General features: G+C 41.7%; 1 protein-coding gene across 15 annotated transcripts; it reads right to left on the reverse strand.

The window, feature by feature from the left end:
• Positions 1-17,133, reverse strand: picalmb (phosphatidylinositol binding clathrin assembly protein b). Of its 15 annotated transcripts, none has more exons than XM_017711041.2 (24): positions 16,619-17,132; positions 14,036-14,178; positions 13,852-13,927; positions 11,070-11,172; positions 10,605-10,698; positions 10,301-10,412; positions 7,468-7,574; positions 7,335-7,373; positions 6,728-6,739; positions 6,495-6,580; positions 5,395-5,518; positions 5,152-5,285; positions 4,876-4,967; positions 4,569-4,721; positions 4,109-4,192; positions 3,732-3,821; positions 3,232-3,339; positions 2,933-3,040; positions 2,754-2,784; positions 2,576-2,675; positions 2,437-2,496; positions 2,227-2,331; positions 1,876-1,987; positions 1-1,417 (listed from the first exon to the last, which is right to left on the reverse strand). In XM_017711041.2, the coding sequence occupies exons 1-23, from the start codon at positions 16,746-16,748 to the stop codon at positions 1,895-1,897; spliced, it is 2,184 nt and encodes a 727-aa protein (XP_017566530.1). In that variant the 5' UTR covers positions 16,749-17,132; the 3' UTR covers positions 1-1,417; positions 1,876-1,894. The 15 variants fall into 15 exon arrangements, with proteins under 15 accessions (XP_017566530.1, XP_017566534.1, XP_017566529.1 ...); XM_017711045.2 differs by having other exon boundaries at positions 4,587-4,721; positions 7,335-7,376; XM_017711040.2 differs by having other exon boundaries at positions 7,335-7,376.
• Between the last annotated feature and the right edge of the window lie 622 nt (positions 17,134-17,755).

Consider the following 17,755-nt stretch of genomic DNA (forward strand, 5'->3'; position numbering starts at 1 on the left):
TTTGTGGAAGCTGCACTTTATTTGAAAAAAGAAAACGTTCACCAATTTTCTTCTTACATCTTTTAAATACGTAAACAAAAGAAAATGATCTGTGAGGACAACACAGAAAATATTCAGTAGAATGTCAGTAAATTCAGGTCAGATTGAATTGCTTTCATATTTCAAACCATCTCTTAATTATCCACCCAGACGAACAGTCTATTCAGTATATACACAAAGCACCGGTCAACAGTGCTCAACTTCTCTTGATCAAGACTTTTTTTTATGTTTTTTTTTTTTTCCTTTTTTGTATTTTACATGATAAATATACAGTGATAACTATGACCTTTGCTCATGACAAATATCCAGTGAGGCAAGCGGCTCTCCTCGCTGCGGGGGATCTGCTTGCTTTATTAAAGTCTGAAACATGAGGGCAACTCTTCACATTCACAGATTCAGCTCAGAGGCAGCCATTTCAAACAGTCTGTGTGAAACAATGGCATGCCATGCATAATGCAGAAACACTTCCCTTCCCAAGTGCAACACCTTGCGACCACTGAAGTGCCTTACTAGTTCAAACAGATATTTCATTGCAAAAACCCTAGGCACACTTATCGACTATACAGATCAACAAACCAGGTTCTACATCTTAACCGCCCAGTACTGTTGGGTTGCGAATGCTTGATCTACGAAGAGTATTTCTAGACACGAAACTTAGAGAATATTTAGTGTTCTATATCATTCAGCTTACAGGTGTTTTTTTTTTTTTTACATAGCTATTTTAAAACTCTAATTACTCCCCTCATACAATCCAACATCCACATGTGTAATGTTGAATTATTTTAAAAGTTCTTCCATTGTAGTTCATAAACTTCCTCAGTGTTGGAGTCAAAAACCATAAATAAATACAATCGACAACAAGAGAGGTCTACCTGTGAACACAATTAAAAAGACAAAACTAAATGGAGAGGTAAAACATCATCACTGCTTCTTAATATTTACTAAAGGAGTTGCTGACTGAATTGGAATTAGGGAGAATCCTGCCTCACTCGTTCTCAAAGGTTCCCCTGATTAAAAAAGAAAAGGAAAAAAAAAAAAAAGAAAGAAATCCAGCAGAAGGAACATTAGAGTATAACTTCTTCACATACATAATATTAAAGTCCCAAGTCCCTCAGCCCCCATTATGTATCTTTACAGATTATAAAATGCATGAGGAATCCCTATCAGGGTCAAACAGCAGCATCACTTGATATCTCAGACATATTACAAAAATGACTGCAATAAGCTCTCAGTCTTATTACACCTTCCGTTCCTGCATCGCTGACGTTTTAGACAAGGTTAGTTCCTCTGAAGAGCATGGCAGCGCAGAAAACGGGGCTTTGCTGCGTGGTGCTTTGACTTCAGGGAGCGACTTCATCTTGGGTTACATAAACTGCATCTGAAAACAAAATCCAAAAAGGTGGAGGTTTTATTTAAAAAAGAAAGAAAAAAGTTACTCGATAAATAAATGAATTAAATGAAAGTATCAATGAAATGAATGAAACCAAATACATGAAAGTAATTAAATTAATATAAAAATACATAATGCAACACTGTAAAACTGCCAATTCTCTGCAATTTATACAATCCCCAGGCATTGAATGTACTTTTCCATCCACAGTGTACAGTAGTGCATAGTGTGTACAAAATTAATAAGAAATAAAATGAAATACTGCAATATTTGTCATGTTTGTGGTTCAGAAAAGGTACTAAACTCGCAGACAAGTTTCAAATATTAATCACTAACTGCAAACCCACATCGATCTAGCTTTAACCAGCAACAGAGCAATAACACAGAATGCAAAAGCCATGCAACAGCATGCACGACTATGGGCAAGCACAGGGGGCGCGCAGTACCTAGACGAAAGACGAGGTTCTACAAGAAATCCTTGAGAGAGAGCTGTGCAAAGGGATCTTGTCCTGGGGCTCTGAGAGGACTCTGACTGGAGGGGCTAGAGGCAGCAGAGGGCTAGTGCAGAGAAAATGACAAAGATAAAGAGAGACAGAAGGGAAGAGCTGGGATAGGAAAAGGAGAGCACACACAAAGGAGGACAGAGGTAGCCTGCAGTCTGGGAGAGAGGATTAATCTCACGGCCCATGTGAGCACAGTGGACCACAGACATCACAGCGAGTTCCCAGAGAGCTTCACTTATTAAAGAAACACACAGCGTATGAGTGCATTCAGTTACCACAAGTGTTAATGCATACCTGCGCACTGGGAACCGATCCAAAGGGGTTGGATGGCCTCATCACAGGTTGCGTGTACATCATTGTGGGCTGCGTCATCATAGTCATCGAGGGCAACTGTGGGGGCTGTGGAAATCAGAGCTATGAGAGACACATCTAGGCCCCTAACTAACCTGATTCATATTTTAGTTTTAGGCACAACAGGCCTGATTTCAGCTTCTAAGGACTCACCATCCCATATCCTATCATGCCCGTAGGGGTTGTGGCAGGGAAGGCCATGACTGAAGGAGGCTGTCGAAACAAGGGAACCAATTAGACCAGAAACAATTTATTTCACCCAGCTTCCAAAATCACAAAGGTCCAAAATTACCATGGAGACAGGGTTCCATGTAGTGGATGGGGCAGCTTTGGGCTGCCAGTTCATTCCACCAGTCAGTTTCTTCTCACCTGGCTGGTTCCAGTGGATATCACTGCACAAAAAGAGTGAGTTAGTGTTTCAACAGAGCCAAAACATTTGCTCTAGTTGTTAGAAAATGGAATTCACTTACTTTTTGGTGGTGCCATTTCCAATTCCCAAGTCTGAAAGTAAGAAAAAACAGGTTATAATAGACCATGTGATATAGGCAGAAGCAGGAATAATATTAAAGTATGATCTCTCAGACATCATTATGTTGTATCTAACGCTACATTACCATTATGTGTTAATTAATATTGGATGAACACTTACTTCCAACCAGATTTGCTAGGGAGGAGTCAAGGTCATCTGACACAAGTTTTTCCGGATGTTGAGTGGAAGGCTGATTAGACCCTGCCAAAGTGGGCTTCAAAATCCCACCTACAAGGTTTTCAGGGAAAGGATAAAACAAACAGAATATGTATAGAACCAATATGCAGGTTACGTCATTACGAGAGTAAAGAACTGGCTTCACATATGGAGCCTTAGGGTTTGAAGAGAAAATCAAACCCATCGGGAACTAAAGTTTTCACCACCCATACTGTGGATATATCAAGTCAAACATGTCATACCATCTGTGTCCAGGCTACTGGAAGAGGCAGCTTTGTTTCCGAAAACAGACTCAAAGTCAACATGAAGCTCCCCTGTGCTCTGTGGTGGAGGCACCTGTGCACCATACCCTTCAAAAGACAAAAAAACAAGGTTCTACTCAAATATGCAGTTTCAATACAGGCGCCACTGCAGCTATACAAACAGAGACTGCACTTAAAATTACAGAATTTGCTCCAGTGGTCTGTTTTTAAAATATAACATACCACATGATTAAAACTGACAGCCTCGGGCAAAATTCCCCAATAACCTCAAAGAGATTAAAACATAATTCATACAGTGAGACTGATGCTCATTGCACCATTTTTCATATCTAAAGCAGTACACACTGCTGGCATGCCTCGAGTTAGGTCGTACAAAAAGGAGGGTAACATTAGTAGAAGGGTGGAGTGGAGGCAGCCAGTGAGAACAGAGACCACAGATCGAGCCTTAACAAGGCAACCTCCAGCCACAGGCTCCCTACCTCGGAATAGGCCTGCTACAGTGGAGGGCTCAGACTGGAAGGGAGAGGGGTTTGGGAGATGCTGGACCATGGATGCTTGACCAAAAGAGTCTGACACACAGGCAGGGAGAAGGGAGAGACAGCACAGCAGACATTGAGAATGTTAGACACTTAAAGAACGAGACCAGAGATGTTTCATATTATTCTGCAGAATGGATATTAGCTGAGGGCAACACTTGCACTTAACAGCACACCAGTCATATCCAAGTGAGTACAAGAGACAAACGGCATCCAGTGGAGATGACTATAGGCTTGTCATATATGTCATCCCTTTGCACTGATTCAGTGCCCTATGTTTCTTGAGGAACATAGCTGGGGATGGTTTGCCATCATAGTACCTGAGATTAAGTGTTCTATCCGCACTGTTCGTTTGTAATTGGCTGATACGGATGAGCTTGAATCAATAAAGGGATTGTATTGATCTACAGTGGAAAAGGAAACAAAATCATTTCACTTATCACTTTATACCTTACAACCACATCTTAGCAGTAAATGACCTCTCGCAGTGACACTCTGAAATGGCATAGATGTGTCAACTCTTCAGTATTTCTACAAAGTTAACTACACAAAAGTGCATGTTGGAACAAAGAATATCAAATGCTGTGTGAAGTCTGTACAGTGAATGCCATGGCAAAAAAACTTTGTCACACTTTCATCCTACTGATGAAATGCAATGAGTGATTTTGATGCACCACAGCAGAAATGGTTTGACATAATGTGATACCAATGCATTGCTAATGACCATAAGAAGCCTAAGAACTAGAAATGAATGGGAGGAGCAGAGCAAAATGTGTTTACCACCGAATATCTCATGACCTGATGTCCTAGAGGAAAAACTAACACCATCGGACGACACAACAGGTAGATGAGCAGGATCGACAACAAGTTTGGTTAGGAAAGGGTTTAAGTTTGGGATGGAGTCATCGACAGCTTCAGAAGAAGAGAAAGGATCTGAGCAGGCAAAGGGAAGAAAAAGAGAAAAAAAGAAGAACACAGTCGAACAGGAAGGACATTAGAATGAGACTAACATTAACATGGAGAAGACCAGAGCATGCAGAATCTCAGACGTTAAAATGGACAGAGAAGCAGGAACGTGTTGGCCTACCTCCCCACGGTGTGGCTACAGAGGGCCCGGGTTGCATGGAGGGTTGAAACGTGGTTTGCAGGTCAAAGAGGTCACTCTCCATCTTCAGGGCACTGAGAATAAACAAACAGGAGAATTGAAAGGCAGTTTGGCATCAGAGGAACAAAACGAGAGCTGAAAGTCGTAATAAGGCAGCATGAATACAGTACAGACACTGAATGATTTGCATCAATATGTTTTTATATCTGAGAATGCGTAATCAGATTATATCCCTGATGCCTGCAGTGAAAGGCTCACCCATTTGAGCAGCTGGGGGTAGAGAACAGGTCTATGGCAGGAGCCGTACTAATACTGGCTGCTGTGGTGGACACTGGAGATGTGTCTGTGGTGGCAAATGAGGGCCTTTTAGAGAGCTCCTTCAGCCTCTGCTCCTGCATGTAGAGAAGGACGTTCAAACTTAGTTAACATACATTGCCTCCGATCTGACAAAACACGTTACATATACCTTTTATTACGCACAGCGTAGGTCTAATTTGTTACCTTCAGCGCCTTCAGTCGTGCCTGCTCCTCCTCCAAAGCCGCCTGTTTCTCTCTCTCGTCCACTTTGGTAAAAGACATACCGGTGTTGGCCAGGGACGACACAGCATTGGATAGCGTGCTAGCCCTGTAGAAACCAAAACACGTTACAACGAGTCACTCTGTATGCCGAATATGAATAATCGCTCACTTAAAAACAGAATGCATAGTTAAGTTTGACATGAAAAGTTTTTCCGTAACATCTCAGTCCTAGGATAAAGGTCTCACAAAAGCTAATTCATATGAATTCATGCAAGAACTCATGATTGCATAAAGAATAAAAAAGTATATACGCTATAGACAATATCCGTCTGGTCACCAGGAATTGGAAATGACTTGATGTCATTTCTGGGAATTCTGGGATGATTAAGTTAAGTTAAGTGATACTGTTTTGATCCCACAAACGGGGAAATTCCATCTCCGCATTTAACCCATCCATGCAAGTGAAACACCACATACACACAAGTGAACACACACACACTAGGGGGCAGTGAGCACACTTGCCCGGAGCAGTGGGCAGCCCTATCCACGGCGCCCGGGGAGCAATTGGGGGTTAGGTGTCTTGCTCAAGGACACCTCAGTCATGGACTGTCGGCGCTGGGGATTGAACCGGCAACCTTCCGGTCACAGGGCCAGATCCCTAACCTCCAGCCTACGACTGCCCCCAAATGATGCCGACATATCCAATATTTTTATATTATATTAAACATTAAAGCTAATAAAATGCACATATTTTGGCAGGTGCCCCACCATCAAATAAACATTCTACTCTTCCAAGTAAAATAAATATGGCATTAAATGCTGGTTTGAAATATTCCGTCAAATCCAATGATGCATCATTATGCATTAATAATACAATATCATTCAAAAGTTTAGCATTACTATTCATATTAAGAACGTATACAATGCAGATTTAAACCCTTTGTAATTTAAAAACATTGATTCCAAACTTTTAAACAGTAGTCTGGATAAAGCTTATTGCAGGTTTAACTGTCATACGAGCCCTCGCTCTTTCTACTTTGTGTTAGTGGGCTGAATATGCAAATCAGAAATGCAGAGCTTACCTGCTGGCTGCAGTGGAGTCTTTCACCTTCTTGCCTTCTAAAGAGGCCAAGTGCTGTTCTAAAGCATCCAGCAGGCTGCTGGGAGCCTAAGGCAAAGCAAGCAATGAAGCCATGTACTCAGGAGCCACACAATAAACCAGACAATAAAACGACAGGAAAGATTTCGACAAACATCACAAAGACAAGAATTCTAGTGTGAAATTGCAGAAAAGAGTGAGTAAAGAAGTACTTACACACACTGTAAACTGAAGGTGGACAGGTAGTGGAAAGATAAGGATAGATACAGAATATAAAGGTGGTGCTGGTCAAAGATCCAGGTTATGTACTTCAAAAAGCATTTACATAGTATTTTATTCTTCTTGTTTGCCATGTATTTATCTTCAGCCTTATTCATATTGTGCCTATACAGTAATAGCACTGTAATTTTTGGTGTGTTAACATTTTGCATTATGATGATTTACAACTTTAATTAAATTCTTTTCATAGTGGCTGATGTGAGAGTCAGGAATGTTTATTTCTATATTAAAATTACTCTTTCCCAAACAGGTATTTTCCAATCACCTAGTCACAGCTGCACCCAAAACACCTTTATTTGCTGTAGACGGTGAAAAACGTAAGAAAGGGAAGTGAGAAAATCTTTGCATGCAACTTCAAGACCCTCATGCATTTAGCAATCTGTCAGACGTTTCACAGTGAAAGAGAAAGATAGTAGCAAAGACTTGCAGAATACTCAGAAGAGTTAGTGATAATATAAAAGCTGTCTCAGGGAAGAAAAGCAAAAATCTAAAGGTCTAGATGACCTCTGTAGCGTCAGTGTACGTCAGGGTGATGTAGTCTTACCTGGGAAAGGTCCGGGATGTCCCCTCTGTCTATCCCCACCTGCTGTCAAAGAAAAAAAAAACACGACAGTGTTACAACAGTAATCCACTTTAATAATCCTTTATCATGATACAGCAAGACAAGAGAAAGTCACCTCTGCAACTTTGAGGAACTCTGAGATGCGGGTCATTCTTGTGAGGAACTTCTTGTAAATATCCAGGCCTTCTTTGCACTGAACCTTCTTCATGTCAAAATACTTCTCTGTAGAAGGAAGGCAAATACTTCGTTACACTTCACCAACCAATAAACACGGACTGGGCAGAGAAAGCCGATAGATAATGAAAGCAATATCTAAATGGAGGTAATACTAAAAGTTAATTGTGTCAATCTAGGATTTCCAAATGATATTTCATGATAGGCCTGTAAGCAAAACAATGTACTCTCATTATTACAAGACAGACAAAGAGGACACTTGTCTCCTTTCACTGGTGGGGTGGGGGGTTGTCACATTTGCAGTGGAGCCATACTGAATCTGACCTTGAACACCGTGGGACATAATATGCTTGCCCTACTACACACATAACCAAATTTCAGCCTCTAAAATTAATGCACATTGCTGATAATCCCCAAATCCTCATGTTTACTTTGAACTAACACTGGGATAGAGCTTCATTAAGTCATTGTACATCTCGAGTTCAATAAAGTTCATACGTACATTAATTCCAATAGATTTCACTAAACACGGACCATTAGGACTTCTGTAGTTACGTAGCATCAAATGAAAGAAATTATTTGATTGGTGGCAGCATAAGGAGATGACCTCAAGAAAGCAAGACCCACAGAAATCACAGCATGATGCAAAGCAAAATAAGCAGAAGCAGAGGTAGCGTTCTAACAACAATGATGCAAAATCCCCCCAGGTCCAACATATTCTCTGCTCCTGCTGATTCTCAGAAAGTGCTTCTAATCCACTAGCCGTGCTGCCTAATGTCAGTCCAGATAGTGTGACATTAGGGTTCATGTTGGAAAACAAAACATTTCAGAGAAGCAAAGAATATTTTCAGTCTAACTTTGTATTCATTTGTAGTGACCCATCACTCTTAGGCAGGGGTGCCCAGTCTTAACCTGCAGCCACACTGGTCCTTGGCAGATTTCATTCCAAATATGCAGAGCACACTTGATTCTACTAGCGGAACATGTGAGCTCCTGCTTAGTGGGAATGAAACCCTGTAGCCACACTGGCCCTTTGCAGATAAGACTGGACACCACTGCTCTAAGAGAACAGGTGGAACCAAACATTGCCAGCAAAATGCCCTTCACAGAGCCAACAACAGAGCCAACAGTCCCCCAACAGTCAGGGGCACACATTCAGGACTGTACTAGTCTCTTGGTGTATGCCACACATGCACTCGCCCACTACTGGATATGCTGAAGAACGACTCGTCTGATTACATGATTTTTTCCAGTGTCTATGGTTTCTAAACTACTGGGCTCTGAAATGCACATTCGTATTTGTAATGTGAGGTTTATTCACTGCAATCCTACTATTATTTCCCACTCTATGTAGTCATGGACAGACTGATCTTACTGACGCAATCTTGCATCGACACTCTCAGACGCCTAAGGAACACTTGCTCTTCTGTTTTTCCGTACACATCACCAGCAGCATGGTCATTCAAAGTGCACTGTCGGGTGCATTTTCACTCTATTTACTGATGTCGCTACTGAAACACTAGCCAAGATTAGAAATGAGCAGATCAGAGGGACAGTGAAGGTGGAGCAGTTTGGAGATAAAGCCAGAGAGGCCAGGTTGAGATGGTTTGGACATGTGTTGAGGAGGAATAGTGGATATATTGGGCAAAGAATGTTGGAGATGGAGCTGCCGGGCAGAAGGAGAAGAGGTGGACCCCAGAGAAGGTTTATGGATGTAGTGAAGGTGGACATGGAGATGGTTGGTGTGAAAGTAGAGGAGGCAGTGGATAGGGCGAGATGGAGGCAGATGATCCGCTGTGGCGACCCCTAAAGGGAGCAGCCGAAAGAAGAAGAAGAAGAAGACTACTGAAACACTAGCCAGCTGACCAGTCTTTCTCCTGGGTGATGCGTTCAAAAACGGACAGCGCCAAGTACAGCTGTGAAGCGGCTAAAATGTGTCTATGATCCGATCTCCTAAACTGAAACTTTGAAAGAAGCGTTCAACCCTAAAGCATTCCGATGCGTTCCAGACTGCGTTCCAGCAGGGGTGTACCTTCTTTCTTCATCTCCACTCATGTTTGTTTATAAATTGCGAGCTGCCCATTCAGTCACAAGGTCTGTAACCCATACACTTAAACTAACAAGCACAGACAACAAAACCAGCGACATGCTGACACACTGGTTTAAAACCACTGCCATAGAGCATAGCAGGACGTTAGTACACCTGTCTGGAAGCATTGGTCCTTGTTGAAATGCGTGGAGGTGTTTTCTGTTTTACTTTCGTTTAGAAAATCAACAAAACGTAATTTGACCCAAACTTTGTGACTAATACGGTTCACTTCTGCACATTTTAGAGCATGTAAAACACTGTTTACTTGCTGAATGTAACATATTGGAATAAAAACGTAAACAAAAGGTGTTAAAACTGAACACATATTTTACGTTTTCCTTCATGTTTTACTCAGCAAATATAAACTGAGCTCTAAATTTCGCAAAAAAAAGTGTGAGGATGAATTTTTACTTACACAAGTGGGACATAACTGCACACGGCTTCATATATGTAATATAGATTTTTACAATTTGGCTTCATTTTGCTGTTTGGCAGTTGGCATCACATGAAATGTGAATACTTCTACAATAACTGAGTATTAATAACATTATTACTATTATTATTGCTATTATCCTTTTTAGTACGATACTATCACTGAACACTGCAATTCACTTCTTTTCCGAATGAAAACTGAACGCACAATGAGAAAATGTCCTCATTGATCCGTGTGTGTGACTAGCCTTACCCAGTAGGTTGATTATCCCCTCGTTGTAAGCTGCAAAAAGCCTGATTGAATCTTTGAAGAGAAGCATGAAGGCTGCATTGATAACCCCATTGGTGAGCTCGTTGGCATTGACCTAGACAGAAAAAAAAAATCATTTGATTTTCCTCGCAAAAAGCTTTGCTGCCAAGCTGTGAAACAGACAAATTAAAAACGACTGGGTCGTCTTTTCTTAAACGTAACTGATGTTAAGTGGGCACTTATCGGGAAAAATGAATGTGATCTTAACAACTGACATTCAGCTGTGTGCTAAATGATGGAAACTCACGTTGAAGTCTAGAAGGGCATCCATCTGGTTCTGGATGATGGGGATGGTTTTAAGAAGCTTCTCTGTGTTCATAGTTCTCATCACTCCATCAACCCTGAAGGAAAATGTTGTTTGTTTTAAAAAATAAGCGAAACGGGACACGACTGGGGATCAGCAGGTGGGAGGATTAATATACGGCCCATTCCTATGTCACTCGAGCAGATGACTGCGCCCACCGCCTCATCTCTTCCTGCAGTGTTTGTTCTTTTTCAGTTTTGTTTTCCGAAAACATGACACACCATTCCAAGTTTTTCCTGATAATTGAGCAACATTTCTAATTAAGCAATCACTACATTAGCAATGTTTCTGGTAGTTCTAAATCAAATGTCCGAATAATGTTGAGATGCCACCGGCTATGCAAACATTGATATGCTATCTGAAGTGAGATGACTTATAAAATGCAGGAGATTTCCTTGAATAACTTACCCACGCTTTACTTTTGTAAAATCAAAAGCAACCTGCCGATATGACACTGCTTTTTCATTCAGATACCGGCTGTACCTCCGGATAAAAGTGGACATGTCGTAGCCTACAAGAAAAGAGAAAGCAGAATAACGATAAAGGGATACATAATGAATCAACTCTGCAATCTAATTCTGTAATAACACAAAAGTGGGAGCCCTGCACCACCACAGGATACTGGCACTAGTGTGCTGCACCTATAGATCAGCACAACTGTGAATATCTTCCGGTACAGAACAACGTTGAGCATATTATTGCGGTTACATCGCAGATTGTACTAGCTTTGTTATTGATTTTTGTTAGTAGATTTTGAGACAATTATGAACAAAAACCAATTAATCGATTTTATTTAGCTATTTTTATTTATTTACACTTCATGAAGAAAAATAGCTCCAATTTAGCGCTGCTGCATATGAGCACAGGAAACGTCAAATTTTCTCATCAAGACAAAAGAAACTATGAACCAACAGCTTGAGAGAACTACCTACACACTTGTCAGACATTTAAATGCAATGTCAACAACTCACAGCAGAATAAAAAACATGGTACTAATAACTGAAACGACAGGTGGGCAATAGAACAATATTTTATCAATATCATGATAAACATTCTTATTATCATCATACACGACTTACTATCATGACACAACATTTTCTGAGCACATTGTGGATATTGTCAGTATTTAAAGAAACTTGACCAACCACTTGTTTCATTACAAAGACAGCTTAATTAGTCCTTAATTAGACCTGTGAATACAAATAATTGTGGTTTATAAGGGTTTGGTGGCAGTTCTTAAAAGTGACACTTCTAGTGCACTGGGCCTGCGTCAAAATGTTGTGATGTGTTGTGTATCATGAAAATGTAAAGTGATATTTTTGCCACATCACCCATCCCTAATCGACACTTCCAGCTATCATTGCCCTCATTAAAGGAAGGGCCACACAGCCAACTTTCCCAGTGTCTAGTTTAAAGTTTTCCACAAGACAGCACGTTTAACCGCAGCCTTTAGGGTGGAGTATCGGTGTGATGCAATGGGACATGTCAAAAACAGAAACGTGGCATTCCGTAAAAAACGTAAGCTCTGCTTCCGACGTCTCACGTAAGCAGCTTTGTTGATTATAGTGGGAGCGTTTTGGTTTGTCGTTGTTGCTCCTTTGCTGATGTTCTAGTTCTTTTCTGTGGGTTTGGTATTTGGTTGTCTTTACTTAGTGATCGCACTCTGAACTAACTGTAGTATCACTATAGTAGCATGTAGTGACCATCACTATAGTAGCATGTTATAATCATCACTATAGTAGCATGTTATAACCATCACTAGAGTAGCATGTAGTAACCATCACTAGAGTAGCATGTAGTGACCATCACTAGAGTAGCATGTAGTGACCATCACTAGAGTAGCATGTAGTGACCATCACTATAGTAGCATGTAGTAACCATCACTAGAATAGCATGTAGTGACCATCACTAGAATAGCATGTAGTGACCATCACTAGAATAGCATGTAGTGACCATCACTAGAATAGCATGTAGTGACCATCACTAGAGTAGCATGTAGTGACCATCACTAGAGTAGCATGTACTAACCATCACTAGAATAGCATGTAGTGACCATCACTAGAGTAGCATGTAGTGACCATCACTAGAGTAGCATGTAGTAACCATCACTAGAATAGCATGTAGTGACCATCACTAGAGTAGCATGTAGTGACCATCACTAGAGTAGCATGTAGTAACCATCACTAGAATAGCATGTAGTGACCATCACTAGAGTAGCATGTAGTAACCATCACTAGAATAGCATGTAGTGACCATCACTAGAGTAGCATGTAGTGACCATCACTAGAGTAGCATGTAGTAACCATCACTAGAATAGCATGTAGTGACCATCACTAGAGTAGCATGTAGTAACCATCACTAGAATAGCATGTAGTGACCATCACTAGAGTAGCATGTAGTGACCATCACTAGAGTAGCATGTAGTAACCATCACTAGAATAGCATGTAGTGACCATCACTAGAGTAGCATGTAGTGACCATCACTAGAGTAGCATGTAGTGACCATCACTAGAGTAGCATGTAGTAACCATCACTAGAATAGCATGTAGTGACCATCACTAGAGTAGCATGTAGTGACCATCACTAGAGTAGCATGTAGTAACCATCACTAGAATAGCATGTAGTGACCATCACTAGAGTAGCATGTAGTGACCATCACTAGAGTAGCATGTTATAACCATCACTATAGACGCATGTTATAACCATCACTAGAGTAGCATGTAGTGACCATCACTAGAGTAGCATGTAGTGACCATCACTAGAGTAGCATGTTATAACCATCACCATAGACGCATGTTATAACCATCACTAGAGTAGCATGTTATAACCATCACTATAGACGCATGTTATAACCATCACTAGAGTAGCATGTTATAACCATCACTATAGTAGCATGTTATAACCATCACTATAGAAGCATGTTATAACCATCACTAGAGCAGCATGTTATAACCATCACTAGAGCAGCATGTTATAACCATCACTATAGTAGCACGTCATCTGTTTCAGCTTACAATGTTACGCTGGAATGTTTTTAATAACAAAAACTCAGTCATCAACATCTTATTTCTCTACAAATGTGTACATATGTCCTTCCCAAATGTCCTGATTGCGCAAGTGGAGCGTTTGTGCAAGTGAGAATTAAATCCCGATGTATAATTATTTGCAGAACCAAGATGACTCACTGTACCTTGTAACCCACTTTTATCCAAAAAGTTGCTGAGGTTGAATAACGTATTCCTGGACGCCAAGTACTGAACAAAACGCTGCAACACAAGACATAACAGATTAGCTTAAGCATTTCAGTATTTCCTAACACTCAACATTCAAGTAGACGACCCAGAATATTGGGAGTAGCTGCCATTAACACACACCTCATTGCCATAGACCATGAGGTGGTGTGTTGTGATGAGGGATTTGAAGACGACCACCCAGCTGGTGTTGGTGGTTCTCTCAAAAAGCGAGTCAGCCAGCTGAGGAATGTTCACGTTCATTTCATTGGTACAGTGGATGAGATCTACAACAGACAAAGCAACACAACAATCACCAGAGGGTCAACAGTCAAAACACAGCACAGAAAATACCGCTCAAAGGGAATAAAACCAGCCCAGTGGGCTGCAAACCTGCAAATATGATGTCTTAAGAAACTTTATGACACAACCCAAAGGAACTGTATATTAACCCACATAGCGTTCAAAATAATCTTTTCAGGAACAAACAAAAAAAAGTGATTTAGGAGGGATTACATAATAAAACACAGGTGTTGCACAACACCTCGAATAACGTGGTATGTAGGAGGAAGTAAGTCTTCAACAGTGAAGTGCGAGATACCAAATTCAAACACTGCACTCGTGAAAAAGTTACACATCCATGCAAGACAAACTAGGCCTATTGCTGACGTCTGACAAGCAAGACGTAAACCTCAACACCGCGGAAAATGGCAAATGCTGACAACAAACCTTCAGACTGCACTTTCTGTGGAGAGATGCTGAAATAACCACTCAGTTATCTAACAAATAGGAAGTAAACTGGAGCACATTCATTAGAGTTGCACAATTCATTGTATATTAACCAAAATGGTTATTTTAAGCTTTTGCAATTAGGTAAGCATGAGTGGCAGCAATTCATGTGTTCCACTTAACACGACGCCTGCTGTATTACAATATTAAAAGTATTTCAGACGGCTTCTGGAGTCTCTTTTAGACACATTAAAGTCGTTCAGTTCAAAAACTGTTAAGCAACAGACTTCTTATAAACACACCACACAGCTTTCCCCTTAACACACCGCACATGGTGTTTGCTTCTTTACTTTGCACGTTTGCGATACACAGCAAACGTGTCGTGGCAATCGGTCTCATCGGCTATGTTCGGGACGGTTTATCAGCGAACGGTTCTTTTAAACAGTCCTGGCTTACAGTCCTGGATGTGCTGTGCTTCGTCAAGGTGCTTCTTTAGCTTTGTGAATGGGTGAATTCTAATCACACGGCTGGCATAATTCAGCCACCATCAAAACACTGCCAACTTTAGCTCAACCTTTCACCGCATGAGGTTTGTGACGGCTAAAAACAGATAAAAACACACAAGGCGCTGTGTTCAGTACTGTAATACAGTGATTATAATGCATGATAAGTACAGACATTGCATTTGCATTTATGGCATACGCTCTTATCCAGAGTGACTTTACAATTTGATCATTTTTACACAGGTAGGCCAAGGTGGTGTTAGGAGTCTTGCCCAAGGACTCTTATTGGTATAGTGTAGGGGGCTTACCCTGGTGGGGGACTGAACCCCAGTCTACAGTGTGAAAGGCAAAGGTGTTACCCACCACACTATCCCAACCAACACATATCTATCCAGACATCAGTGAGCAGGACAGTGCATTAGTTGAGAAGTTTACCAATAGGCATTTTTTTATGGGCGGATGAGAAGGGGAGTGGTTCATTGAACAGGGTTTCCAGTGAAAACATTAATTCCCATAAATGTGTACTGTCTACCGACTCAGGCTGACCTGAATCCAATAAATCCACGCTGAGAACCACAGTCTGCAGCAAGAATGTATACTGTACCTTCTATTTTAGCCATGGCACAAGAACAACACATGCTGCCCATCACAGGGCATCTCCTCATCCGGCTATAGACACATATACACACTAAACACAAGCATTCGAATGGCCTTGGGCAAGTCATCAGACCTTGATGAGGCCACAAATAGACTTCTATTTCCAAACTCAATGAAGTAACTTACTAGACTGGCACTCTACCAAGACTCCTTTAAGAAGGTGCTAGCCATTCAACAGACATCAAGGACATGCTTATCGCGAGTTCTGGTGGATACTGATCCACTGAGTCTTTAACAGCATCGGTTCCGGAGTGGCTTCCAGCAGGCAACCTTCACAGCAAACCTAAGAAAAGCTGTACCAGTTAAATCATACGGCTGCCCTGCAGGCAACAGTGAAGGCTCGAAATGTGTCAAATAATTATAAAACGAACAGTTCCACATAAACTGGGCTACAGACGAAGTGCCGGGCTGATCTGACGTGACTGAACTGATTAAAAATCACCGCAGCTGTAAAATCAAAATCATAACCGAAAGGTTGTTTTAATGATCTCTCTCAATAAACTTTACCTACACATATCTACCCAGATCTTCCCGTCAGCCCCGTAATAGATGATTCGAGAGCTAAGCTGTCGTACTCTTATCTGTAAAAAGGCATGCAGGCTAAAGATGCTGCACTACAGCCAGTCACTGTTAGCTAACGCTAACCTACCACACACACACACACACACACACACACAGCTCTGTCTCGTTATTAGCTTAGCATCATCACCGGGGCCTGTCCATTGTGAGCTCCGTTAAAGAACAACAACAATACAGCTGCACTGTGAGAAGCAACCGTGAACATTTTTACACGTTTAGTGTGGCAGAAAACCGAGATGTCAGCACGAATCGCACTTACAGTCCAGATGTTTCTTTTTCGGGCCCATGATTTCGTGCGTCGTTGCCTTGCACACTGTTTTGGACACCGCCGATCCGGTAACGCTGTGCTGAGCGGCGGTTATCCTGTCAGTAATGCTCTGCCCCGACATCTTTGAAGCGGTTAAGGGTCAAATGTTCAACTTATCTGGAAAAAATGACAATGCGTATATAACGTCCTACGCGTTTCCCACTTCTTTGGCGTGAAAGGCGGACTGTGAGCGGTCTGCCTGTCAGCTGGAGGAGGAGGACGCTGGCTGAGGTAAAACCCAGGCAGTCAGACGTTAACGGTTAACGTTCACTACCCACAGACCGAGACGGTTAAACGACTTAGCCGTTACATTGTTGGAAATCCACCGAAAGATAATTCACAGGTGCCTCATCTCTCGTCTGCTCGTCTCTCCCCGAATCCCCGCCGGCTCTTAATTCGGCCAGCCCTGCCCGGTTTGAGGGACCGAAGGCATTCGGTGAAATGGCGGGCCTGAGCTGGGCTACTTCACAGTTGGATTTCTTTTCCTACCCGCTTTCCGACAAGTCCCGCCTCCTGATTTCGGGTTGGCTGGTAGTTCCGACATTCCGCGCTACGATTGGCCAATATTTCAGCGGGTCGCCTGAGAATATTTAACTACTGGCCAATCAAACCGCAGAAGGAGGCAGAAATCCTCGGAATACGGGTGGGAAAAATGTAGCTGAATATATAGGCCAGTTCTTTAGACGCTGATCCTGGATCAGAAATTTGCAAGCGCTTTTAACGAGTGAAGGTCCATAAAGCCATGCACATTTCCCAGAATTTTTACTCTGAAACACAACGCGTTATTAATTTCCCAGTGCTCATCAGTCACCCATGATACTCTTTTATCATAATATTAAAGTGGTTTGTTACGCTCTGGCTATGCGTCTATGGCGGTGGTAAATACTGAAATACATGAACGCAGCGACGGCAGCCGGCTGCAGGCCTATAGCAGTTAAACAGCAAGGATTAGAGGATTAAGGAGGGTTGATAGTTGGATAGTATAAGCTCCCTGCATATAGAGTAGACACACGGACAGTGAAAACGCTGGACTTGGGTGATTTCTCGCTGTACATCTCCAGCAGCTCTAAACCTCCACAAGGGGGCGAC

Source organism: Pygocentrus nattereri, chromosome 17, assembly GCF_015220715.1.
Source record: "Pygocentrus nattereri isolate fPygNat1 chromosome 17, fPygNat1.pri, whole genome shotgun sequence".
In the NCBI taxonomy this organism is placed as follows: Eukaryota; Metazoa; Chordata; class Actinopteri; order Characiformes; family Serrasalmidae; genus Pygocentrus; species Pygocentrus nattereri.